The 25,718-nt window shown below is 53.7% G+C and overlaps 4 protein-coding genes across 6 annotated transcripts; 2 read left to right on the top strand and 2 right to left on the bottom strand.

The window, feature by feature from the left end:
- Window positions 1-4,214: 4,214 nt before the first annotated feature.
- Window positions 4,215-5,790, top strand: LOC119697763 (NAD(P)(+)--arginine ADP-ribosyltransferase 2-like). The gene is made up of 2 exons (XM_038128963.1): window positions 4,215-4,965; window positions 5,731-5,790. Exon 1 carries the CDS (start codon window positions 4,215-4,217, stop codon window positions 4,962-4,964), a length of 750 nt encoding a protein of 249 aa, XP_037984891.1. The 3' UTR covers window position 4,965; window positions 5,731-5,790.
- A 3,281-nt stretch (window positions 5,791-9,071) lies between these two features.
- Window positions 9,072-10,588, top strand: LOC119697001 (NAD(P)(+)--arginine ADP-ribosyltransferase 2-like). Its single transcript, XM_038126972.1, has 3 exons — window positions 9,072-9,267; window positions 9,328-9,822; window positions 10,515-10,588. The coding sequence occupies exons 1-3, from the start codon at window positions 9,072-9,074 to the stop codon at window positions 10,586-10,588; spliced, it is 765 nt and encodes a 254-aa protein (XP_037982900.1).
- Window positions 10,589-14,471: 3,883 nt separating this feature from the next.
- LOC119697328 (NAD(P)(+)--arginine ADP-ribosyltransferase 2-like) lies at window positions 14,472-17,468 on the bottom strand. 2 transcript variants are annotated; one of them, XM_038127998.1, is made up of 3 exons: window positions 17,331-17,468; window positions 15,802-16,575; window positions 14,472-15,392 (listed from the first exon to the last, which is right to left on the bottom strand). In XM_038127998.1, the coding sequence occupies exons 2-3, from the start codon at window positions 16,541-16,543 to the stop codon at window positions 15,307-15,309; spliced, it is 828 nt and encodes a 275-aa protein (XP_037983926.1). In that variant the 5' UTR covers window positions 16,544-16,575; window positions 17,331-17,468; the 3' UTR covers window positions 14,472-15,306. The 2 variants fall into 2 exon arrangements, with proteins under 2 accessions (XP_037983926.1, XP_037983925.1); XM_038127997.1 differs by having other exon boundaries at window positions 17,254-17,383.
- A 1,989-nt stretch (window positions 17,469-19,457) lies between these two features.
- On the bottom strand, window positions 19,458-22,247 carry LOC119697489 (NAD(P)(+)--arginine ADP-ribosyltransferase 2-like). Of its 2 annotated transcripts, none has more exons than XM_038128312.1 (3): window positions 22,172-22,247; window positions 20,684-21,468; window positions 19,458-19,875 (listed from the first exon to the last, which is right to left on the bottom strand). In XM_038128312.1, exons 2-3 carry the CDS (start codon window positions 21,432-21,434, stop codon window positions 19,790-19,792), a joined length of 837 nt encoding a protein of 278 aa, XP_037984240.1. In that variant the 5' UTR covers window positions 21,435-21,468; window positions 22,172-22,247; the 3' UTR covers window positions 19,458-19,789. The 2 variants fall into 2 exon arrangements, with proteins under 2 accessions (XP_037984240.1, XP_037984238.1); XM_038128310.1 differs by having other exon boundaries at window positions 22,095-22,221.
- Window positions 22,248-25,718: the final 3,471 nt, after the last annotated feature.

Genomic DNA, 25,718 nt, shown 5'->3' on the forward strand with positions numbered 1-25,718 from the left:
GCAGATCTCTCCTGGTCCTGCAGCTCAGGGGGTACTTTGCCACAGGGTATTTATCCACCTCAGTGATAAATATTCATTACAATCATCTTCTTATCTAATACAGAATCAGCACTTTCTCAAGAAATAATTTGCATGGCTCCACCTCTTACTCAAAGATCTTTTTATTGTCCTGGAGGGCCATAAAAATGGGGTCTCTGGGAGCCAATTCTACTGAGTGCCCCAATAGCCCAGATGACCTCACCTGCACCTTTTGCTCTGGGCAGGGGCTGCTCATCCTGTGGTACAGAACTTGCCAAAAAACCCTCACTGGGGTTCTCTTTATCTGGTTCTGCACAGGCTCCAGCCACGTTCACCCTGTCTATCCACACTTTTACATCCTTTTCATGCTTTGGCCAGGCAGTCTTTAAGCTCTATCTAGCGCCTTCAGGGGAACTGAAACTTTCTATTTGATTTCTATCAACTGACACTTCAGAGGAGACCTGTGGGGTGCTTTTCCAAACAACTCAATCAGCCAGGATTGGCCCAGATGAATGTGGGTCATAGCAGCGACAGTTCTCCTCATCCAAGAGGCCAGGAAATCCAATGTGGGACAAAAGTTTATGGCATATACTCTGCTCGCCGTAGCTGCAAGAAGATGTGGAACAAGGGGCGGACCTCAATGTGTTACAACGAGCTCTGGAATTGGCAGTGAGAAAAAGAGCAAACACAGGAACTCACTTGCCATCTGCTTTGAGCATTGCTCATGCCCATGGAGCCATAGGCAAAAAAAAGAAGTCAACAAACAGCACAGGGATCTCCAATTAAAAACAAAGAACAAATATTGATCCTACTTGATTCCACCTAGCTGCCCAAAGGAGTGGCCGTAGTAAAATCAAGGGCACAGCAGCTTGGAGATTGACAAATCTGTGTGGGAAATCGACTTGCAAAAAAGCTGCACAAGAGTTTCCGCAACAAAGCATCCTGGTGTCAATTCCTGAGAAAGGAATTTCACCCCCAGAGGTGAGGCCTGGATAGAGTTGGGCAGGTTGAAATTTTGCTCCTTATCTAAAAGCCCACAATAAAGAGGATGGTTACTCCCATTTGCTGCCACAATCACTCCACATCTCCCCACTTTCACGTCCTTTTCAAGCTTTTGCCTGTTAGTCTTTAAACTCCACCCTGCGCCTTCAGGGGTACAGACACTTTCTTTCCTTTCTCCTCTTTCACAACCCCCAGCACCCCAATCCTGCTCCCACTGTCCCACATCCCCCCAATTCCCCCCATTCCCACTCCTAGCTGCTCACTGAGTTGCTGTCACACCTCAGATTCCAAATGGGATCTCCTATCAGATGACATCCCAGTAGGCACCTTGAACCTAGGGATGATCTCTTGGAGGCGAGGGTAGGAAGTCACCTTGGTGTAATGGGAGAAGTTCTGGACTCCCCAAGAAGGAATCCACCACTACCAGGAGATACCTGAGCCCATGTTGGCATGGTAACTCAAAAAATCCATTTGCCAGTTATCATTGCCGCCACTTTTAATGAAGAGATGGGACTACTGATGGGCTACCATTGGATTCATAGCTCAGATAAACAGCAGTCTCAGAGGCCATGAGATTTTAGAGGAGCAGGCAGTTGGCCATAGCACAAAGTAGTCACAAGTTCTTTGTTGCAGGATACTAGATAACTTTCTAATCCGATGGACTGTTCTTTTGCTTTTCTATCAACGATCACCTTTATTCACTTCTACTGCACTGCAGATGTTTTTACCCACTGGGCTTCTAACTCACGTACACACTTATGTCTCTATTATAACTCCTAAACTCTTCACTTACACTGTGCAATCACATTGCTGTGCTATAGACCCCTCACAATCTTACCCAATACAGTTTCTTACTTACTTAAGGCATATTCTTACTCATAACCATGGAAACATAAGGTTAGGATGTTTCCACAAAATGCCTGTGTACTTTATTCTTACATCAATTCAAGCTCCTTTCAAGGCTACAGATCAAACCCTCCTGAATGGGGAGAAGTTTCTGTCTTTTTATTCCCCACAGCCAGTAATCCCCAGTAGTGTTCCCTCTTTCAGTGATGCCTGGAGGTGATGGTTTTGAATTCCAAGGGTTCTTTTGAAAACATATTGGGCATTGCTCTGTAACAGACATGACAATTTTGTCCTATGGACATTCAATTTTCACCCTGCCCAACCCTGTCCAGACCTCACCTCTGGGGGTGAAATTCCTTTCTCAGGAATTGACACCAGGATGCTTTGTTGCGGAAACTCTTGTGCAGCTTTTTTGCAAGTCGATTTCCCACACAGATTTGTCAATCTCCAAGCTGCTGTGCCCTTGATTTTACTATGGCCACTCCTTTGGTCCACTAGGTGGAATCAAGTAGGGACAATATTTGTTATTTATATTTAATTGGAGATCCCTGTGCTGTTTGTTGACTTCTTTTTTTGCATATGGCTCCATGGGCATGAGCAATGCTCAAAGCAGATGGCAAGTGAGTTCCTGTGTTTGCTCTTTTTCTCACTGCCAATTCCAGAGCTCGTTGTAACACATTGAGCTCCGCCCCTTGTTCCACATCTTCTTGCAGCTATGGCGAGCAGAGTATATGCCATAAACTTTTGTCCCACATTGGATTTCCTGGCCTCTTGGATGAGGAGAACTGTCGCTGCTATGACCCACATTCATCTGGGCCAATCCTGGCTGATTGAGTTGTTTGGAAAAGCACCCCACAGGTCTCCTCTGAAGTGCCAGTTGAAAGAAATCAAATAGAAAGTTTCAGTTCCCCTGAAGGAGCTGGATAGAGCTTAAAGACTGCCTGGCCAAAGCATGAAAAGGATGTAAAAGTGTGGATAGACAGGGTGAACGTGGCTGGAGCCTGTGCAGAACCAGGTAAAGAGAACCCCAGTGAGGGTTTTTTGGCAAGTTCTGTACCACAGGATGAGCAGCCCCTGCCCAGAGCAAAAGGTGCAGGTGAGGTCATCTGGGCTATTGGGGCACTCAGTAGAATTGGCCCCCAGAGACCCCATTTTTATGGCCCTCCAGGACAATAAAAGATCTTTGAGTAAGAGGTGGAGCCATGCAAATTATTTCTTGAGAAAGTGCTGATTCTGTATTAGATAAGAAGATGATTGTAATGAATATTTATCATTGTGGTGGATAAATACCCTGTGGCAAAGTACCCCCTGAGCTGCAGGACCAGGAGAGATCTGCTGTGAGTGCGGGCTGAGAAAGAATTCCGGCTTTCTGATACTTCCAGTTCCATCAGGGAGTTCACTCCAGCCAATTTTGGTATCAGGTCTTGGGGGGAGCCCTGGGGACATTTGAGGGAGGGACATGGGATTCGGATTGTGGAGTTTGGCTGTGGGGGGCTCCCGGGGGACTTTGTGGAGACAGGGGGTGATCCCCAGATTTGGGTTGGGGTCCTGGGGTGACACCAAAACTGTCACAGGACTGGGAGCTTTTCTTAGGTCTGGGGGAAGACTGAGGGGGACAGTGGGGTGGGTGAGGCAGAGGATTTGGGAATTTGGGCGAGTTTCCTGAGGGGCCTGGGTCACAAGAGGTCTAAGAGGTGTGGAGGAGGGATTGAGTTCCTGGGGAGCACCGGGGGGACAATGGAAGATTTAGCACTGGACTAGGATTGGGAGGGGGGCTGGTGGAGCACTGAGGGGAGATTGGGGAGGTCAGGGATTGTCCCCAGCGTTTGGCTTGGGGAACTGCAGAGAGGCTTGCTGACACTGGGGGGGAGGGACATGGGGCTTGGAGAGGGGTTGTGGGTCTGGGGGGCTCAGGGACGACACAGGCGGGCACACAAAATTCTGGTCCAGGGGAGGCATAGTGTGAGTGGGGTGGGGGTAATGGGGGAAAATGCTGGGAGGACTGGGAGTGAGCCTAGAATTTGGATCAAGTTCTTGGGGGTCACCAGGGGGACACCAGTGGTTGGGGACTTGTGATCATGGGAGTGGGATTATTGTGCTGGGGTTCTGAGGGACATTGGGGAGTCCAGGAATAACCCCAGGATTTGGGATCAGCAAGCCAGGATGTTTCCGCAGGTCTTCTGGCCTGAACTGCCCCTCAGCTCTACCCCAGGCTGACACCAGGGCCCCTCCTCAGCCCGTCATAGAGGAACCCTTCCCATGTACACCCATGTGCCCTTATTGTCCCCTGAGCATGTTCCTCTTGGTCCCCCAGTGTCCCACGCTGCTCCTGGTGACCTCATCCCGCCATGGCCCTCCTGGCTCACACCCTGGCACTGCTGGCAATGACCATGGCTACTGTGGCCATCAAGGTGATCCCCCTGGACATGGCCAAGGACTCCTTCGATGACCAGTACCGGGGCTGTGGCCCTGCCATGACCAAGGCATTGCCGTCCATCTACAAATTTGAGCTCCAGAAGAATCCTCTCTTTGCCAAGACCTGGGTGAAGGCCGAGACTGAGTGGCGCAAGCGGGGCTCCCCTGTGTCCCCTCTGGCGTCCCCAGCCCAGGCCGTCGCACTCATGGCCTACACAATGAACGGCCTTTACAAGGACTTCAACGCGGCTGTGCATGTGGCCGGGCGCTCCAGCCAGGCATACCGGAACAACTTTCACTTCAAAACGCTGCATTTCCTGCTGACCCAGGCACTGGTGACACTGAGGCAGTCTCAGAACGGGCAGTGTCGCCACGTGTTCCGGGGCGTGCGTGATGTTCATTTCCAGGCACGGAGTGGCCAGAAGGTCCGGTTTGGTCAATTCACATCAACAACGCCGCGTAAAGAGGTTGCTCTGCTCTTTGGGAAAGACACGCTATTCGAGATGCAAACGTGCCATGGTGTGGACATCCGTCAGTTCTCCAAGTATCCAGGGGAGGAGGAGGTGCTGATCCCACCATTCGAGACCTTTGAGGTCACCAAAGTCATGTGGGATGGGAAGAGGACATGGATCACTCTCCGCTCCACCGGGACCTTCAGCAAACACAACTGCGAGTGGCACTGAGGTGACCACAGGGGACAACCAGGGGAGATGGTGACCCCCACCGTGGCTTTGGGGACTCCCATGATAAGGCACAGGAGACCATGACACTCACTGGGCATGGGGGTCAGTGGCATCCACTGTGTGTGGGGACACGGACAGCCGCAGCTGGAAACAAGGACAGGGATACCCAGTGCTGGGGACCCCCACAGTGTACAGGGCACACCCATGACCGGGCACAGGGAGTGGGGACACTCACTGAGAGTTTGGGATCAGGGACACCACATGCTGGGGACACCAAGTCTGGGGACACCCATTGTGGGAATGACAACAGGAACGCCCATGATGGGGCACAGCGATGTGGATCCCCACTTCTGGGAGGGAACATGGACAGGACGCCTCTGCCAGGGGACAACAGGAATGGGACAGGGACACAGACGGGGACCCCCCCCATACCAACCCTCTCCCTCCCAACCAAATGCAGTGCTGTGAGGATGGGCCCTGTGTGCTTGGTACAGGTGGGCCAGGACCCCTCATGGCAATCCCTGAACCCCCCCATGGCACACCCTCTTATCCCCTTGGCACTCCCTGATTCCCTCTGTCCCCTGTCATCCCTAAGCTCACCATGACCCCCCTGACCTCCCTAGTCCCTGCTTCACCCCATCACCCCCCAGACACTCTGTCACCTCATGGCCCCCAACTCACTTGTCACCTCAACCCCCCCATTATGGCTGTAATTGACCCCTTCACTCCCCACATGCTCCCTCTCACTCCTATTTTTGTCCCCCAGGTGGGAGAATTCCCAGAGGCCCCCATCCAACTCAGAGGACTCTTCCTGGCCACCACAGCCCTGGCAGTTGTCACCGGAATCCTCTGAGCCACGAGGCCACCAAGGCCACTGAGGTCACTGTGGTCACTGTGGCACCCTCAGCCACAAGGCTACCACAGCCACTGTGATCACTGATCCCACCAAAGCCATTGTGCACAGCAATTCTATTAAACAATTTGAAACAAAACAATTCCATTAAATAATTCTGACAAAGCTGGTGAGAAGATATAATTCTTCAGCAGGGTTTGATGTCACTCCCCACACTAAGACTCCGGGGAACATCTCTTTCTCTCAACCTTAGGGAGGATCCTTGGGGAGCATCCCCTTCCTAAGGGAACAATCTCACACACATTTCCTTCCCAGCAGGAATAGGGGATGGGAATCTCTGTCTCAGAGGGGACTGGACATTCCCAGGGTCACATGATAGAGAGCCAGGCCCAGCTCTGGTGCTTCACTCACAGTGGTCAATTCGGGGTTGGTGATTTGGGCTGGTTTTAGCCCAATTCAGCACCAAAATCAGCACAAGACCCCTCCCAATGCAGCCCCGATGGCCACAAATGGGGCATCGTCCCTTGGGCACATTCCAGGCAGAGCATCCTGCCACATCCTGCTGCTCAGGGAGACCTTAAAGGCTGGAAATTGGGAGGTTCAAGAGGGCAAGGGCAGGTTCTGCCCCAGGGGAGGGACAGTTCCCAATACCAGTCCTGGCTGGGGGGACCTGCTGGAGCAGCTCTGGAGAAGGACCAGAAGGTGATGGTGGGTGTTGTAGATGGGTAGAATGATGATTGCCTCCCACAACTAAGAGATGATTATTGTGTGTATGTTACAGAAAGTTTTGTTGAGATTTTAATTTCTTTTGATATGTAACTTTTTTATTGTGATGTTGTTTTTGGACTCCCTCTGTTGTCCCTATAATCCCCTTCTCCTCCCTCTGTGTCCTTGCCGTCGGGCAACCCTGGTTGTTCGGCTTGCCAGGGACATGTGGAGGGAGGGCGTGTACCTGTGCCCAAAAACTGGAGGTGATGAAAAAAGGGCTAAAACCACAACCAAGGAATCCACGTGCTCCAAAAAGGCAGACCTAAGGAAGAGCCATGCAAAACAATTCTTGGAAGATGTAAACGAGTTTGTGGAACAAGCTTACTGTGGGTAAGGATCTATGAATACGCAACAGGCTGATGTAATGGAAAAGGTATTTAAGGGGTTTCCCTGATGGTGAAGGTGTGCTCTTGGCTGAGTGCCAAGATACACCTGGCTGTCATCTTTGCTTTGTCTTTGTCTTTTATTGTCCTTTATTAAACTTTTAAACTTTTAACAGGAGAGTGAACGTGTTTTCCACACTAAGTGTCCATAGACAAAACTGTCAGGTCTGTTACAGAGCAATGCCTGATGTGTTTTAAAAAGCTCTTTGAATTCAAAACCATCACTGGAAGAGGAAACACTCCCAAGAATTACTGGCAAATGTATATTCAGAGCTACCATGCCAGGAAGGGTTCAGGTATCTCCTGGTGTGGGTGGATCCTTTTTTTGGGGTCCAGAACTTCTCTCACACCAACAAGGCCAGGGAAGTCATCCAGGTACTGCCCCAAGAGATCATCCCCAGGCTGAAGGTGCCGACTGGAACGTCATCTGATAGGGGACCCCAAGTGGTATCTGAGGTGTGACAGCAACTCAGTGAGCAATGCAGAGGGGGACTGGGGGGCACTGGGGGAACATGGGACGGTGGGATTGGGGTCGAGGGGGGTGAGCCATAAGAGAGAGAATAGAAAGATTCAGTTCCCCTGAAGGTGCTGGACAGGGCTTAAAGATGAACTAGTAGAAAATCATCAAAGGATGTAGAAGTGTGGACACAGCAGGGCAAAGGTGGCTGGAAGCTGTGGAGAATCAGATACGGGCACTCCTGTGAGGGCTTTTTGGCAAGTTCTGTAACACAGGAGGAGCAGTGCCTGCCGAAAGTGAAAGTTCAAGCTGAGGTCATCTGGGATATATGGGCACTCAGTGAAATCCACACCGAGAACCCCTACTTTTAGGACTCTGCAGGACAATAACAGGACTTCCAGGAGGAGGCGGAGCCATGCAATTTTTTTCTAGGAAAAGTGAAGTTTCTGTACTAAGTGACACATTTTAATGAATATGTATAATTATGAGGGATAAATACCCCATAGCAAAGTCTTCCCTGACCTGCAGGAACAGGAGAGATCTGCTGAGAGATCTGCTGAGTCCAAGCTGATAAAGAATTCTGGCTTTCTGATACCTCCATTTCCATCGGGAGTTCACTCCAGCTGATTTTGGTATCAGAGGCTAGGGGGCACTGGGGACACTTGGAGGGGGACACAGGACTGTGGGATTGGGATTGTGGAGATGGGGGGACATGGGGGAGTCACAGGGCTGGGATTGGGGTCATGGGGTGGCTGGGAGACACTGTGGGGGCAGGTGGTGATGCCAGGATTTGTGTTGAGGTCCTGGAGTGACACCAAAGAAATTGAGGACTGGAAGTGGGATTGGGGTCTGGGGTTGGGCTGAGTGGGACACTGGGGATCTCAGAGAGTGACCCCAGGATTTGGGTCAGGGTCCAGGGGGGGCTGGGGGAGTTATAATCATGGGAGTAGGATTTGGCTTCTGGGGGTGCCATGGCACTGTGGGATTGGGACTGGGGTCCCTGGGAGGCAGGGGGACACTGGGGAGTGTCACTTTTGACTTAGGTATGACTGAAGAGCGACATTTGACTCCAATTCTCAGAGGGATAAAAGCAAGCTTTACTAGAAACTTCACATACGTATAGGCAGGATCATTCCCCCAGAACCTGACTGGTTCTTAACAACACCTCTCACTCCACTGGCTAATTAGGAACAGCACCTTTTGGTAGGATATCTTTCTATAAACATCATGTACAACATTCCACATACCCACAAATGCCAGGTGCACAGACTGAGATAAGCATTCTTTTAAGTCCTACTCTGGGCCTTCTCACAGCTTTCTCAAGGAGGACGCCTGGGAAAGCTATCTGTTTCTCTCTCTGACAAAACTGTTGCATCCACAGGGGAGGCATAGGTAACCCCAAGATTCAGGATCAGGGACCCCAGACACGCCCAGGGGTCTGCTGGCCAGGAGTGCCTCCCTTCCCCCTGGGCTGACCCCACTCCCCTGCCCAGTCCCTCACTGAGGAACCCTCCTCGTGTCTCCTCTGTGTCCCCTCTGTGTCCTCCATTGTGTCCTCCGTGTCCCCTCAGTGTCCCCCAGTGTCTCCTCCATGTCCCCTCTGTGTCGCCAGTGTCCCACACTGGTCTCGGTGGTCTCTCCACTCCATGACCCTCCTGGCTCAGACCCTGGCACTGCTGGCAATGACCGTGGTCACCGTGGCAGTCAAGGTGGTGCCCCTGGACATGGCCCATGACTCCTTCAATGACCAGCACTGGGACTGCAGCCCTGCCATGATTGCAAAATTGCCGGCCCTCCACTGGTCTGAGTCCCAGCAGAACCCTCTCTTTGCCCAGGCCTGGCGTAAGGCCACAGACAAATGGAGGAGGAGGGAGACCCCTCTGTCCCCGCTGTCATCCCCAGCCCAGGCCATCGCCGTCATGGACTACATGATGGATGACCTGTACAAGGAGTTCAACAAAGCTGTACGCACGGCCGGGAGCTCCAGCCAGGAATACCAGAACAACTTCCACTTCAAAACACTGCATTTCCTGCTGACTGACATCCTGGTGATGCTGAGGAACACTTGGGGACCAGGGTGTCACTATGTGTACCGGGGAGTGCGCTGGGTCTGGTTCAAGGCAGAGCACGGTGACATCGTCGGGTTCGGTCAATTCACGTCGGCGTCGCAAAGTGAAGGAACTGCCAAGGTCTTTGGGACTGACACCGTGTTCCATGTGCACACGTGGCACAGCGTGGAAATCCAGAATTTCTCCTACTATCCTCACGAGAAGGAGGTGCTGATCCCACTCTTTGAGACCTTTGAGGTCATCAAAGTCAGCCAGGAAGGAGAGAGTGCGTGGATCCAGCTCCGCTCCACTGGGACCTTCAGCAACTACAACTGCGAGTGGCTGCGAGGTGACAGCATAGGGGACAGCCTGGGCGGATGGGGACACCAACTGTGGCCTTGGGGACACCCATAAGAGGGTACATGGACAATGACATTCACTGGGCATGGGGGACAGGGACATAGGCACCTACTGTGTGGATTGGACAAGGACACCCATGGCTGGGAACAAGGACAGGGATACTCTGTGCTGGGGATGGGGGGACAGTGACACCAAGTGCTGGGGAGACCCACAGTGTACAGGGCACACCCATGACAGGGCACAGGGATGGAGACCCCTTTCTCTGGGAGGGGACAGGTACAGGGACACCCTGGCCAGGGGACAAGAGGGGCAGGGACAGAGACAGGGATGTCCCTATTCCAATCCTGTGCATCCCCACCAAAGACAGCACTGTGGGGATGGGTCCTGTGTGCTGGACATGGGTGGGCTGGGATCCCCCATGTCACTGCGTGAACCCCTGTCACCCTCTGCCACCCCCATGGCACCCTCTGACTCCCCCTGACCCCCCTCACCCCAAAGACCACCAATACCCCTGTGGTCTCCCTGGTGCCTGTACACCCCATGCCCCCCAGACACCCTCAGCTGCCACCTGTCACCTCATGGCCCCCATCTCACCTGTCACCCCTAAGCCCCCATTATGGCTGTAACTGACCCCCTCACTCCCCCCATGATCCCCCTGATGTCCCTCTCTTTGTCCCTCAGGTGGGAGCGTCCCCAGGGCTCCCTTCCAACTCAGAGGACTCCTCCTGGGCACCACAGCCACTGGGATCCTCTGACCCATGAGACCACCATGGCCACCGAGGTCACTGTGGTCACTGTGGCAACCATGGCCACCCTAGCCCCGGTGTAACTATTGTCACTGCGGCCACCCCGATCACCCAGAGCACCAGGACCCCCAGAGAAACGAGGCCACCAAGGCTACCAAGGCCACCACTGCCACTCTGGCCACCTTGGCAGCTACTGCCACCATGAGGTCCCTGGGACCACCGCTGTCACTGTGGCACTGCGGCCACCACAGCCACTCTGGCCACCATGGTCCCAGTAACCACCAAGGCCACTGTGGCCACTAGGATCACCTAGAATCCTTCAGCCACAAGGCTACCACAGCCACCGTGGCGACCAATACCATTGTGCAAAGCAATTGTATTAAATATTTCTATCCAAAGCAATTGTATTAAATAATTCTATCAAAACAATTCCATTAAATAAATTTGACAAAGCCAGCAAAATGTGACAATTCTTAAGCGGAGCTCAATGTCACTCCCCACACCAATGCTCATGGGAATGTCTCTTTCTCTTTGCCTCAAGGAGAATCATTGGGGAGCATCCCCTTCTCAAATGAGGAACCTCACACACATTTCACTCCCAGCAGGAAAAGGGGACGGGAATCTCTGAGAGGGGACTGGGCATTCCCAGGGTCAGGTGATGGACAGCCATCAGGCCCAGTTCTCTGATGTCAGATCGGGGTAGGGGATTTGTAGTGGTTTTAGCCCAATTCAGCACCAAAATCATCACAAGACCCCTCCCAATGCAGCCCCAATGGCCACAAATGGGGCATTGTCACTTGGGCACATTCCAGGCAGGGCATCCTGCCACATCCTGCAGTTCACAGGGCATTAAAGCCTGGAAAACTAAAGGTTCAAGAGAGCAAGGGCAGGAGGTCCCCTGGGGAGGGACTGTCTCCAGTCAGCAGTCCAGGCTGGGTTTGACCTTCTGGAGCAGGTCTGGAGAAGGACCTGGGCATGCTGGTGTGTGACCAGTGGAGCTGGCTGTGTGGCCTGTGGCAGGGGGGAAGCAGGGGACATTGGGAAGAACAGGGGCCAGGAGGTCAGGGAGTGATTGTGCCTCTCTGTCCTGCCCAGTGAGATACATCAAGAGTGCTGTGTCCAGCTCTGTCCAGTGCTGTATCCAGTTCTGGGCTGCTCTGGACCCAATGCTGTGCTCAGGGATCATGCTGACTGAGCTGGGAGGTTGGGCCAGATGCCCACTCTGGGTCCTTCCAGCCTGACCCATTCTGGGATTTGGGGATTCTGGCAGTTGTGGTTTGGGAATTGTCCACCGGAGGGCAGCAGCGAGCGCGGGAAATCAGCAGCACTGCGCATGCGCCGCCCCCAGCTGCAGTTCCGGGTGCCAACAGCAGGCGGCAGCACCAGCTGCTGGCGCTGCCGAGCGCCCGCCCCGCCCCATCCCGGCCCCGGGGGCTCTGCCATGCTTTGGGATGGAGCCACCTTCAAGCCTGTGCGGTGCCAGCCCTGCCATGGGCAGGGACATCTTCCCCTGGGCCAGGCTGCTCCAGAGCCCAGTCTGGCCTTGGACACGGCCAGGGATGGGGCAGCCACAGCTTTCTTATAGATGGGTAATGTGATGATCGGGTCTCACAATTAATGGATGAATATTGTGTGTATGTGAAGAGAAGTTTTGTTGATGCATGGTTATGTGATTGTAGTTTGGTTTTCCGACACCCTTTGCTCTCTCCACAGTCCCCATTCCCCTGCTTTTTATTGTTCCCACAGGATGACCCTGGTTGTGGGAGTTGTCAGGGACATGTGGGGGCTGGGCATGTGCCTGTGTCCCTTGCATGGGGCAGTTGGCAATGAGGAAAGCCTGTTGCTGGGTAGGCACAGCCTGCCTCACCTCACCTGACCTCCCCTCCAGTCAAGTTACAAGAAGGTCTCCACCAGTGGACAGGGAAGAAGGGTTGAATGGCAGACTTTGGGAGAGCCAGGGTTGGCTGACGCAACACCGAGGGTATAAAAGGCAAAGCCGCCATTTTGTGGATGAGCTGCTGGAAGTCATCCACGCTTCCAGCGCTGCCTATTTTCCTTATTCAGTCCCTTTGTTGTGTTTGTTGTGGTTTAGTAAACCTTTAAAATTTTAAAGTGAGCAGTTGTTTCTCACCATCACCATGGTCTCCACAATCACCAGGGGCACTGCGACCCCCAGAAAAACAAGTGGTCACCAAGGCCCCCTCCACCATTTTCAATGGAGGAAAACAGGAAAAAGGGAGAAGAGTAGAGGAAGAGAAGAAGAAAAACAAAAATCTTCCCCACCCCCTCTCTCCCCCAACCTCTCCTGACTGCCCATTACTTCTTTAGAAATTCATTCATTTGCATTCTTGCCCAAATTCTGTGCTTTCCCACGTATTCAGGATTTATACTCAAGCAAACTCTATGTCTGCACCACAGTAAATTCAGCCCTGAAAGGTATACGACGAATGTTTCTTCACAAACAGATTGTGTGGATCTGGTGGTAGATGGGACCAGGGAGTGTTGATAAGGAAATGACAGGAGAAACTATCCGTTTCAGAAAATGATCCTCATTGACATGGACTTCGTCTCAGCCAAGGTCCTGTGAAATTCCTGAACTTCAAGAAAAAGAACAAAGACTTAACAGGCTTATGAATATTAATTTCCCCACCCAGGCTGGAGTTAAAGCTCATTTTAATGGTGATGTGTCTGTGTTACAGAAGGGTGGCTTGTGTAGGAAGGGGGATGTGCAGTGGCTGGATTGGGAAGTCTGCACCTTCCAAGTACCTCAGCCAATGGGGAAAGAGAGAGGGAGAAATGGCCAGAAAATATGGATAAAAAGGAGGCTGCATCATCCAGCAACTTGAGACAGCCCATGGGGAAATTGCCCATGGTCTCTTCCTTTGATCGCGAATAAAATTACAGGGCCCTTCTGTCTCCTTTCTGCAGGTAAACCTCTGGCAAGATGAATTATTCTGCTCAAAAGGTAGGTAGCAAAAATGTTGCACTTGAATGCTAAGTGTTAAGCTTAGCTGCAGCCAGAGTCTCATGCACAAAATGACAGCTCTACCTTTTATACCTCTGGTGTTGCATCAGCTAAAAACATACTCGTAAGCCGTCATATATATTCAAACATTTTCCTTATAAATCCCTGGCCCCTCCCAAAGTCTGCCAGTTGACACTTCCTTGCCGTCCATTGGTGAAGACCTCCCTGCAGTCTGATTGGATGTTAGGTGTTGTCATGCCACGCCTCCCCAGCAACAGCTTCGCCCACAGGGACACACCCTCCTGCCATATGTCCCTGACAACGCTGACAACCAGGGCCATCTGGTGACAACAATATGAGAGGTGGGAAGAGGACTATGGGGAGAACAGAGAGTGCCCAAACAACAAACTGCAATCACATAACCACATATCAACAAAACTTTTCTTAACACACACATAATATTCATCCCTCAATTGCGAGAGCCGATCATCACATTACCCATCTATAACAAAGCTGTGGCCACCCCACTCCAGGAAGGGTTCAAGGCCAGGCTGGGCAGGACCTGGAGCAGCCTGGCCCAGGGCAAGATGTCCCTGCCCATGGCAGGGCTGGCACCGCACAGGCTTGAAGGTGGCTCCATCCCAAACCATGGCAGAGCCCTCGGGGCCAGGATGGGGCGGGGCGGGCGCTCAGCAGAGCCAGCAGCTGGTGCTGCCGCCTGCTGTTGGCACCCGGAACTGCAGCTCGGGGCGGCATGTGCGCAGTGCCGCTTATTGCCTGCGCGTGCGCTGCTGTCCTCCGGTGGACAATTCCCAAACTGCAACTCCAGGAGATGAGCTGGTAAAGAGGGAAAATCCCTGATTTGAAGGAAAAAAGAGTTTCCAGAGGGAAACATCAGGGTTTTTTCATAAACAAATGGGTGGTGCGGCCTCTGTCCCCATTTCTCCATTTTATTTTTCATCTTTCTTCATTCTGTTTGTTTTTCTTTTTTTCCTCCCAATGCTTCTTCTGAAGTGTTACCTCAAATCAGGAACTTTGGAACTGGCCCCGAACTGATCATTCATCCTTTTTTAACTGCACTTAGCAGCTCCCGCCAGATCCCTCAGCCCTTCCTGGTGCTCCAGACCCTTTCCCAGCTCCATCCCTTCCCCAGACATGTGCTAGCCCCTCCAGGTTCTTTCTGAGGGGCTGAAGTGAAGGAGGAAAAACGGAGGAACATTTCTCCAGCACCTCTTTGTAGATCAAGGTTTGAAAAATAAACCTTTAACTTGCCTCTAACAAAAACTCCAGGAAGTGCTTTATTTTATGAAATGTAGCGCCCTGCAGGAAAAGCATTAAAGGAGCTGTAGCAGATACATCAGGCCAGCCAGCAGCAAATTTCTGATAAACATTTGATATGCCAGGCAAGCAAAGATCAAGTTTTTGATACATTTCTTAAACGGCAGGTGACTAAGCGGCATTTTTTGCTACAGCAGGTGAGGCAGCCCCCCTTGTGCTGGTCCTGCTGCCCTGGCGCTGCTCCCTCACTGAGCAGCTCTTGGAAGGGCATTTCCAGGATGGACGCCTTGTTACTGTGACCGTGGCCACAGTGGCCACAGTGACAACAGTGGTCACAGTGGCCACAGTGGTCACAGTGGCCAGAGAGTACCCAGTGGCCTTGATAGCCTTGGTGGCCTCATTTCTTCTGGCGTCCTGGTGACCTTCATGATCATGGTGGCCACAGTGGCCCCCAAGACCACAGTGACCTTGGTGGCTGTGTGGCTCAGAGGGTTCTGGTGACCACTGCCACAGCCATGGCGGCCAGGAGAAGCCCCCCAAGGTGGGGGGAGTTCCTGGGGAGGCTCCCACCTGTGGGGACAAAGAGAGGGGTCAGGGGGACCATGGGGTGAAGGGGTCAGGGGGGTCAGGGGGAGAGGGACAGGGCTGATGGGGGGTCCTGAGAGTGTGGGATGTCAGAGGGGGCCATAATGAGGTCCCTTTCCCCTGTGCCCAACCATGGCTGGCCTTGTCCTCCAAACCCCAGTGGGTGTCCCCAGCACTGGAGGCCCTGTCCCCCTCACCTGGCACTGCGTGTCCCCATCCCCCTTGCCCAAGCAATGCTGTCCCTGACCTTGTCCCCAGCACTGGCTGCCCTGCCTCCCAGCCACAGTGGGTGTCCCTGTCTCCTCTGGGCCATGGGTGTCCCCAGCACTGTATGTCCTTGTCCCCAACCCACACTGAGTGTCCCCATGCCTCCAGGTTGTTCCCATGATGTCACCTCGCAGCCACTCGCAGTTGTAGTTGCTGAAGGTCCCAGTGGAGCGAAGCTCAATCTGCACCTTCTCCCCTTCCCTGGTGACTTTGGTCACCTCAAAGGTCTCGAAGGGCGGGATCAGCACCTCCTTCTCGCTTTGATTGAAGGAGAACTTCTGGATGTCTGCGCCGTGGCACGTGTGCACCTCGAACATCGTCATGTTCCCATAACCCTGAGCCACCTTTTTGTCCAGTGATGACGAAGCAAATTGACTGAGGCGGACTTTATCGCCAGGTTTCGCATTGAACTGGATCGTCCTTACCCCACGGAACACATCTGGACACTCATCAGGGTGCCTCAGCTTCTGGAGGGCCTGGGTCAGCAGGAAATGCAGCGTTTTGAAGTGGAAGTTGTTCCGGTATTCCTGGCTGGAGCGTCCAGCCTCGCGCACAGCTGGGTTGAACTGCTTGTGCACACCTGTCATCGTGTAGGCCATGAGGGCGATGGCCTGGGCTGGGGACAGAGGGGATGAATGGGAGCCCCGCTTCTGCCACTCGGCCGTGGCCTTCACCCAGGCCTGGGAAAACTCCTGGTTCTCCTGGAACTCGGAGCTGTTGAGGGCCAGCAAGGCCTCAGTCATGGCAGGGCCACAGTTGAGGTACTGGTCATCAAAGGAGTTCTGGGCCATGTCCAGGGGCACCACCTTGATGGCCACAGTGGCCACGGTCATTGCCAGCAGTGCCAGGGTGTGAGCCAGGGGCACCATGGAGAAGAGTCCAAAGTGACCACTGTGGGACCCTGGGGGACAGAGAGGAGAGAGTGGACACTGATGGGACAGGAGACAGTGGGGGACATGAGGGGGCATGGGGAGGCTTCCTTGGGGAGGGGCTGGGGTGGGACAGTGGGGTCAGCTGGGGGAGGGGGGCAGGCCTGGCCAGGAGACCCCTGGAGGTGTCCTGGGACCCTGATCCCAAATCCTGGGTTCATTCCTGGATGCCCCAGTGTCTTCCAGTCATCCCAGGGATCCTAATCCCCCTCCCACAGTTTTTTTGCCATTCCCCTGAGGTCCCCTCAGCCCCCCCAGGACCCCCACCCAAATCTGGGGTCACTCTCTGACCCCCCAGTGTCCCTCTCTGCCCACCCCCAGACCCCAGTCCCACTCCCAGTCTGGTGTCTGTTTTGGGATTATTAGAAATGATACACCCCAGGACGCCAAGCCAAATCCCCAGATCACCCCCTGCCCCTGCAGTGTTCCCCAGCCTTCCCATGGCCCCAGTCACACTCCCAGGCCCCTCTGCTGCCCCCCAAAGCTCAGTGAACCCCAGTCCCATGTCCCCTAGTGTCCCCCAGTTCACCCTGGACACCAGTTCCATTTCACATTTCCCCCCCAGGGTCCCCCCAGAGAGCCCCAGGGCCCCAGTCCTGGTGCCAAGGTCCCCTCTCCCCCACTCCAAGTGTCCCCAGTGTGCCTGATACCGAAATCAGCCAGAGTAAACTCCCTGATGGAACTGGAGGTATCAGAAAGCCAGAATTCTTTATCAGCTCAGACTCACAGCAGATCTCTCCTCGTCCTGCAGCTCAGGGGGACTTTGCCACTCCTATCCACTGTACATAAAAAAATATTTATTAAAATGGGCTTCTTAGCTAATACAAAACCAGAACATTTCCTGTAAATAAGTGGCATGGCTCCGCCTCCCTCCGAGAATTCTTTTCTGTTTCTGGAGAACTCCAAAAAAGTCATCTGGAGGTCATTTTCACTGACTGCTTCAATAGCAGATGACGTCACCCAAACTTCCGCTTTTGGCAGGCGCTGCTCCTTCTGTGTTACAGAACTTCTCAAAAACTTTACTGGACTTCCCTTTATCTCTTTCTCCACTGCTTTGTGCCACTTTAATTATCCTGTGTAAATACTTTTACATCTGCTTATCATTTTTGCCTGTCAGACTTTATCCAGCACCTTCAGTATGTGGGAAAAAGTCACTCTATGAAGAAGCCAAGTGTTCACAAAGCAGTCTTGAAACTTTATTTGAATACAGGGACTGAGTTTCCACAGCCATACCCCCGTGGGGTTTCTTTCTCAAGGACATTTTGGAGGGCGCAGCCTCCTTTTTATTCCCAAACACCTGGCTGAAAGTAGCCCTCTTCCTTTCCTCATTGGCTGAGGTACTGAGAAGGTGCAGCCTTCCCAAACCACCTACCCCACATCCCCCTTGAAGCTGTCATTTTCTCCCAAAGTTCTGAAGTTCAGGCTCTCTGGGTTATGGAATAGACTTTGGGGGGACCAATTTTTCTTATTAGTCAAATGTTCAGGACTTCAAACTTTCCAGTTCAACCACCAAGGATTTGTGACAAATTTATTGTCTTCTCATGCAGAGATGTCAAGAACCATTTTGAAGACACTGACAATGATTTCTTTTTCAGACCCCTGACCCTGTGAGTCGTTTTTCAAAGACATCATCACCCATCTTTCCTATAAAATCTCTCCCTGTGATGGTGGTGATGCCTTGGCACAGGCTGCCCAGAGAAGCTGGGCCTGCCCCACCCCTGGCTGTGTCCATGTCCTGGTTGGGCAGGGCCTGGAGCACCCTGGCCCAGGGCAAGATGTCCCTGCCCATGGCAGGGCTGGCACCGGACGGGCTTGAAGGTGGCTCCATCCCAAAGCATGGCAGAGCCCCCGGGGCCGGGATGGGGCGGGGCGGGCGCTTGGCAACGCCAGCAGCTCGTGCTGCCGCCTGCTGTTGGCACCCGGAACTGCAGCTGGGGGCGGCGCATGCGCAGTGCCGCTGATTTCCTGCGCTCGCTGCTGCCCTCCGGTGGACAATTCCCAAACCACAACTGCCAGAATCCCCAAATCCCAGAATGGGTCAGGCTGGAAGGACCCAGAGTGGGCACCTGGCCCAACCTCCCAGCTCAGGCAGTGTCATCACTGAGCACAGACCTGGGTCCAGAGCAGCCCAGAACTGGCCATGGCACTGGGCAGAGGTGGACACGGCACTCATGATGTGTGTCATTGGGCAGGGCAGAGGGCTACAATCAATCCCTGACCTCCTGGCCCCACTCTTTCCAACACCCCCTGGATCCCTCCTGGCCACAGGGCACACAGCCAGCTCCACTAGTTGCCCACATGCATGCCCCATATCCTTCTCCAGAGCTGCCCCAGCAGGAGCAGCTCCCTCACCCAGCCTAAACTAGCACTGGGGACAGTCCCTCCCCATGGACAGGTCCTGCCCTTTCCCTCTTGAGCCTAACAATTTCCAGCCTTTTAGGTCCTCCTGAACTGCAGGATGAGGCAGGATGCTCTGCATGAAACATGGTCAAGGGACAATGCCCCCTGTGGAGCCATTGGGGCTGCATTGAGAGGGGTCTTGTGCTGATTTTGGTGCTGAATTGGGCCAAAATCAGCCCAAATTTCTAACCCAAATTGACAACTGAGGATGAAGCACCTGAGCTGAGCCTGGCCATCCATCAGCTGACCCTGGGAACGTCCAGTCCCCCCTCAGACAGACAGAGATTCCCGTTCCCTATTCCTGCTTGGAATGAAATGTGTGAGAGGTTCCTTTTTCTGGAAGGGGATGCTCCCCAAGGATCCTCCTCAAGACACAGAGAAAGAGACATTCCCACGAGTGTTGGTGTGGGGAGTGACATCAGCCCGGCTTAAGAATTGCCACTTTTTGCTGGCTTTGTTAGATTTATTTAACTGAAGTGTTTTGATAGAATTATTTATTGCAGTTGCTTTGCTAAATGGTATTGGTAGCCACGGTGGCTGTGGTAGCCTTGTGGCTGAGGGATTCTAGGTGATCATGGTGGCCACAGTGGACTTGGTGGTTATTGTGACCATGTTGGCCAGAGTGGCTGTGGTGGCCTTGGCAACCTTGGTGGCCTCGTTTCTCTGGGCGTCCTGGGGGTCTTCATGATCAGGGTGGCCACAGTGATGACAGTGACCTTGGTGCCATGGTGGCCATGGTTGCCGCAGTGACCACAGTTACCTTGGAGGCCATGGTGGTCTCGTGGCTCAGAGGATCCCGGTGGCCACTGCCAGGGCTGTGGTGGCCAGGAGGAGTCCTCCAAAGTGGAAGGTGGCCCTGGGGGCACTCCCACCTGCAGGACAAAGAGAGGGACATCAGGGGAATCATGGGGGGAGTGAGGGGGTGGGGGATGGACATAACGGGGGGTAAGGGGTGGCAGGAGAGATGGGGGCCGTGAGGTGACAGGGTGTCGTGGGTGGGGGGTATGGGGGTAGAGGGGCTAGGTAGTTCGGGAGGATCATGGTGGGCTGAGGGGTGACAGGGGTCCGGGGGAGTCAGAGGGTGCCACAGTGGGTGACAGGTGGTGACAGGGATTCAGGGAGTGACATGGGGGATCCCAGCCTACCCATGTCCAGCACAAAGGGATCATCCCCACAGCGCTGCCTTTGGTGGGGAGGGATAGGATGGGAATGGGGACATCCCTGTCTCTGTCCTTCTCCTTGTTGTCCCCTGGCACAGCTGTCCTTGTCCCCTCCCAGATGTGGGGGTCCCCATTCCTGTGCCCTGTCATGGGCGTTCCTGTCCCTGTGCCCAGAATGGTTGCCCCCAGATGTGGTGTCCCCATTATGGGGTGTGCCTTTCCCCAAACTCTCAGTGAGTGTCCCCATCCCCTGTGCCCTGTCATGGGTGTCCCCTGTACACTGTGGGTCTCCCCGGCACTGGATGTTGCTGCACCCCCACCCCCCAGTGAGTGTCCCCAGCATAGGGCAACCCTGTCCTTGTCCCCAGCCATGGGTGTCCTTGTCCAATCCACACAGTAGGTACCTATGTCCCTGTCCCCCATCCCCAGTGAGTGTCATTGTCCCCTGTGCCTTATCATGGGTGTCCCCAAGGCCACAGTTGGTGTCCCCATCTGCCCAGGCTGTCCCCTATGCTGTCACCTCGCAGCCACTCGCAGTTGTAGTTGCTGAAGGTCCCAGTGGAGCGGAGCTGGATCCACGCCTGGTCTTCTTCCTGGCTGACTTCGACGACCTCAAAGGTCTCAAAGGGTGGGATCAGCACCTCCTTCTCGTGAGGATAGTAGGAGAAATGCTGGATTTCCACGCCGTGGCATGTCTGCACATGGAACAACGTGTCATTCCCAAACTTCTCGGCAGCTGTTGCACTCTGTGACGCTGACGTGAATTGACTGAACCGGACGATGTCACCGTACTCGGCCTTGAACCGGACCCAGCGCACTCCCCGGTACACATAGTGACATTCTGGCCCCTGAGTGTTCCTCAATGTCACCAGTGCCTGGGTCAGCAAGAAATGCAGTGTTTTGAAGTGGAAGTTGTCCCGGTATTCCTGGCTGGAGCGCCCGGCTGCGCGCACGGCCTCGTTGAACTCCTTGTACAGGTCATCCATCGTGTAGGCCATGAGGGCGATGGCCTGGGCTGGGGATGACAGAGGGAACAGAGGGGACCCCCGCTTCTGCCACTCGGCTGTGGCCTCTGGCCAGGCCTGGGCAAAGAGAGGGTTCTGCTGGAACTCGGAGCGGTTGAGGGCTGGCAAGGCCGCAGTCATGGCAGGGCTGCAGTCCCAGTACTGGTCATCAAAGGAGTCCTGGGCCATGTCCAGGGTCACCACCTCCTTGGCCGTGGTGGCCACGGCCATTGCCAGCAGTGCCAGGGTGTGAGCCAGGAGGGCCATGGAGGGGAGAAGTCCACAGGGAGCAGGGTAGACACTGGGGGAAACAGAGGAGACACAGGGAGGGTACCTCAGTGAGAGACTGAGGAGGGGAGTGGGGTCAGCCCAGGAGGAAGGGAGGCACTCCTAGCCAGCAGACCCCTGGACATGTCCAGGGTCCCTGATCCCAAATCCTGGGGTTACTTATGCCTCCCCAGTGTCCCCCAGGCCCCAGGGACCCCAATCCCAATCCCACAGTACCATGGCACCCCCAGAAGCCCAATCCTACTCCCATGACTACAAGTCCCTCAGCCCCAGCAGGATCTGGACCCAAATCCTAGGGTCACTCCTTGAGCCCCCCACTGTCCCCCTTGGCCTGTCTCCAGACTCCACTCCCACTCCCACTACCCAATTTCTTCAGTGTCACCCCAGAACCTCAGCACAAATCCTGGCATCACGCCCGGCCCCCACCGTGTCTCCCAGCCCCCCATGACCATAATCCCATCCACACCACCTCTTGTGTGACCCCTCATTTTCCTCCAGAGAAGCCCATGACCCCAGTCCCAGTCCTGTGACTCCCACAGTGTCCCTGCAGGACAGCAATCCCAATACCAATCCCAATCCCACCGTCACATGTCCCCACACTCCCCCAGGGGTCCCCTGGAGTCCCACCAGTCCCGATACCAAAATCAGCCGGAGTGAACTCCCTGATGGAACTGGAGGTATCAGAAAGCCAGAATTCTTTATCAGCTCAGACTCACAGCAGATGTCTCCTGGTCCTGCAGCTCAGGGGGACTTTGCCACACAGAGCTTATCCAGCAAAACTATAAATATTCCTGAAAATGTGTTTTCTATCTAATACAGAAATAGCACTTTTCCTGTAAATAATTTGCATGGCTCCGCCTCTCTCTGGAAATTCCCTTCTTGTCCTGGAGAATTCCTGAAAAGCAATCAGGAAGCCATTTTCAATGAGTGCTCCAATACCCCATAAGTCCTCACCTCAAACTTTCACAGGCGCTGCTCCTTCTGTGTTACAGAACTTCTCAAAAACCCCATTGGAGTTCCCTTTATCTCTTTCTCCACTGCCTCGAGACATTTTTATTATCCTGTGTAAATACTTTTACATCCGTTTATCATTTTTTCCTGCCAAAATTTAAGCTCTAATCAGCGCCTTCAGCATGTGAGAAAAAGCCACACTGTGAAAAGCCAAGTGTTCATACAGCTGTCTTGAAACTGGATTTGAATAAAAGGACAGAGTTTCCACAGCCATACCCCCATGGGGTTTCTCTCTTGATGTTTTGGAGGGCGCAGCCTGCTTTTATCCCAAACTTCCAGCCGCAAGTTGCCCTCTCCCTTTCCCCATTGGCTGTGGAACTGGGAAGGTGCAGCTGTCCCAAACCACCCACCCCACATCCCCCTTGAAGCTGTCATTTTCTCCCAAAGTTCTGAAGTTCAGCCTGTCTGGAGTATGGACTAGACTTTGTGGGGATCCATTTCTCTTATTAGCCGAATGCTCAGGACTTCAAACTTCCTGGTCAAACCACCAGGGTTCTGTGACAAACTTAATGTCTGTAGAGATGTCAAGAACAATTTTGAAGACATTGACAACCATGTCTCCTAACGACCCCTGTCCTAGGTTGAGAAGGAAATGAGGTTTTTTGGGAAGTTGTGGTCAAAACCAATCAGTGTTCAGATTTGAATATTGCCGCCCAGTGTGGCCACTGAAGACATGGACCGCCTCTGAGAACACAGGGGGTTAAAAAAGCAGAGAACTCCCAGGGGAACTCTCTCATGGTTCCAGTCCCTGAAAGAGGTCAGGCCTCCCCTGCCCAGCCAGGCTGGGCGGGGGAGGGAAAGCCATGTGGCCTGGGTGAGGTAGGCCGGAGCCTTGGACAGAGAAGGGGGGTGAAGGCCCCTGCAGGATGGAAGGGTGAAGGAATACTGAGAGGCACCAGGCAGCACCGCCCTGCCGCTGGGAATGAAAAAGAGAGAGAGAGAGAGAGAGAGAGACTGTGCCTGTGCTACCTTGAAATTTGGTATCTTGTGCTGGCAGCACGGGCCAGCCAAGAAGGAGAAGAGGAAGCGGGGGGGTGGCGGGGTACGGCGAGAAGGTGCCTGGCCACCGTTGGAGTTCTGGGCAGACAGAGCCCGAGATTTTAACCCTTCTCTTGGATAATGGAAACCTTACAAATAGTGATCCTCCTGGATCTGAATGAGGAGAGAGAGAGAGAGAGATGAAACAGGAGGAAATGGGCACGTGTGATGAAAGTTGTTGCAAGTGAAAGATGTCAAAAGAAGTTGAGAAGAATCCTAGGTAGGAGGAGATGATGGAGTGGCCTTTGGCTGGACTCTTTTCTTGCATAGCCGTGGACAGACCTATTTTTTCCTGTAACACAGAAACTGCATTTAGGGGGAGGCAATGGCTCGGCGCCAAGAGAGGGCAGTGATGTTATGTGAAGCAGTGGCATGAACAGAGACAGGTGAGGAGGGTGTGGTGGTGCCCTCTGTCTTCAGTGAAGAGGAAGATCTCTGTTCTCGAGACCCCTCAGCCTCAGGGGGTGAATTTGGGGGGGACTGGTGTCCTGAAATTGAGAGACAGTTGCTTTTTTGGGCAAAGTACCCTTAGAAGGGGAACTCTAGAAGCAGCTCTGGTCCATGCACAGTGGTGAGAGCACTGGACATTGAAGGAAGAGGTCACGAGGGCAAATGATCTCCAGGCAGTGCCACGAGTGACATGGAAACACAAGAGGTTTCCACTGTGTTTCCGGGGGAAGCCTATGGAACCAGAGGGACTCCTCTCTCCCTGATGAGCTGAGAGTTGATTATTTGAGGGGTGGTGATGAACTGAGAGTTGATTTTTTGAGGGATGGTGACTGGATTGAAAACCTAGGGTTCTCTTTCATGCTGTGGCAGAAACTGGGGGGAGGAGGAAGAACGTATTTGGAAGGTTTTCATTCTGAGTCCTGTGTCTGTTCCTTTTAAAATATTGTAGTTAATAAAGTTTTTTCTTCCCTTTATTCCTAAGTTGCAGCCTGCCTTGCTCTATTTTTGGTCACATCTCACAGCAGCCACTGGGGAGAGTATGTTTTCATGGGGGCACTGGCATTATGCCAGCATCAAACCATGACAACTCCCAACCCTCTGAGTCATTTTCCAAAGACACCACCACCCATCTTTCCTATAAAATCCTTCCCTGTGACAGTGGCGTTGCCTTAGCACAGGCTGCCCAGGGAAGCTGTGGCTGCCCCACCCTTGGCTGTGTCCAAGGCCAGGCTGGGCGGGTCCTGGAGCAGCCTGGCCCAGGGGAAGATGTCCCTGCCCATGGCAGGGCGGGCACCGGACGGGCTTGAAGGTGGCTCCATCCCAAACCATGGCAGAGCCCCCGGGGCCGGGATGGGGCGGGGCGGGCGCTCGGGCAGGCGCTCAGGACAATTCCCGAACCACAACTGACAGAATCCCCAAATCCCAGAATGGGACAGGCTGGAAGGACCCAGAGTGGGCACCTGGCCCAACCTCCCAGCTCAGGCAGCGTCATCCCTGAGCACAGGATTGAGTCCAGAGCAGCTCATAACTGGACACAGCATTGGGAAGATCTGGCCATGGCACTGGAACGAGCTGGACACGGCACTCCTGATGTGCCTCACTGTGTAGAGCAGAGGGGAATGATCAATCCCTGACCTCTTGGCCCTGCTCTTCCCGATGCCCCCTGGATCCCTCCTGGTCCCAGGCCACACAGCCAGTTCCACTGGTCACCCACCAGCATGCCCATATCCTTCTCCAGAGCTGCTTAAACATATCCTCCCCCCAGCCTGGACTGGCCCTGGGGACTGTCCCTCCCCCTGGGGCAGGACCTGTCCTTGCCCTCTTGAACCTCCCAATTTCCAGCCTTTAAGGGAGGGGGGATGAGACAGGATGTGGCAGGATGCTCTGCATGAAACGTGGTCAAGGGACAATGCCCCCTGTGGAGCCATTGGGGCTGCATTGAGAGGGGTCTTGTGCTGATTTTGGTGCTGAATTGGGCCAAAATCAGCCCAAATTTCTAACCCAAATTGACAACTGAGGATGAAGCACCAGAACTGAGCCTGGCCATCCATCAGCTGACCCTGGGAACGTCCAGTCCCCTCTCAGACAGACAGAGATTCCCGTTCCCTATTCCTGCTTGGAATGAAATGTGTGAGAGATTCCTCCCTCAGGACGGGGTTGCGCACCAAGGATCCTCCTTGAGGCTGAGAGAAAGAGACATTCCCACGAGTGTTGGTGTGGGGAGTGACATCAGCCCGGCTTAAGAATTGCCACTTTTTGCTGGCT

This window comes from Motacilla alba, chromosome 2 (genome assembly GCF_015832195.1).
Source record: "Motacilla alba alba isolate MOTALB_02 chromosome 2, Motacilla_alba_V1.0_pri, whole genome shotgun sequence".
Classification (NCBI taxonomy): domain Eukaryota; kingdom Metazoa; phylum Chordata; class Aves; order Passeriformes; family Motacillidae; genus Motacilla; species Motacilla alba.

What these genes read in the sequence shown, in the direction of transcription:
- LOC119697328 (XM_038127998.1), bottom strand. Translation starts at nt 16,543, where the DNA reads ATGGTGCCCCTGGCTCACACCCTGGCACTGCTGGCAATGACCGTGGCC. An exon ending in CAACTGCGAGTGGCTGCGAG is followed by an intron (nt 15,393 to 15,801) that starts GTGACATCATGG and finishes TTGTCCCCACAG; the next exon opens with GTGGGAGCCTCCCCAGGAAC.
- LOC119697001 (XM_038126972.1), top strand. Translation starts at nt 9,072, where the DNA reads ATGACCCTCCTGGCTCAGACCCTGGCACTGCTGGCAATGACCGTGGTC. An exon ending in TCTCTTTGCCCAGGCCTGGC is followed by an intron (nt 9,268 to 9,327) that starts GTAAGGCCACAG and finishes TGTCATCCCCAG; the next exon opens with CCCAGGCCATCGCCGTCATG. An exon ending in CAACTGCGAGTGGCTGCGAG is followed by an intron (nt 9,823 to 10,514) that starts GTGACAGCATAG and finishes TTTGTCCCTCAG; the next exon opens with GTGGGAGCGTCCCCAGGGCT.
- LOC119697763 (XM_038128963.1), top strand. Translation starts at nt 4,215, where the DNA reads ATGGCCCTCCTGGCTCACACCCTGGCACTGCTGGCAATGACCATGGCT.
- LOC119697489 (XM_038128312.1), bottom strand. Translation starts at nt 21,434, where the DNA reads ATGGCCCTCCTGGCTCACACCCTGGCACTGCTGGCAATGGCCGTGGCC. An exon ending in CAACTGCGAGTGGCTGCGAG is followed by an intron (nt 19,876 to 20,683) that starts GTGACAGCATAG and finishes TTTGTCCTGCAG; the next exon opens with GTGGGAGTGCCCCCAGGGCC.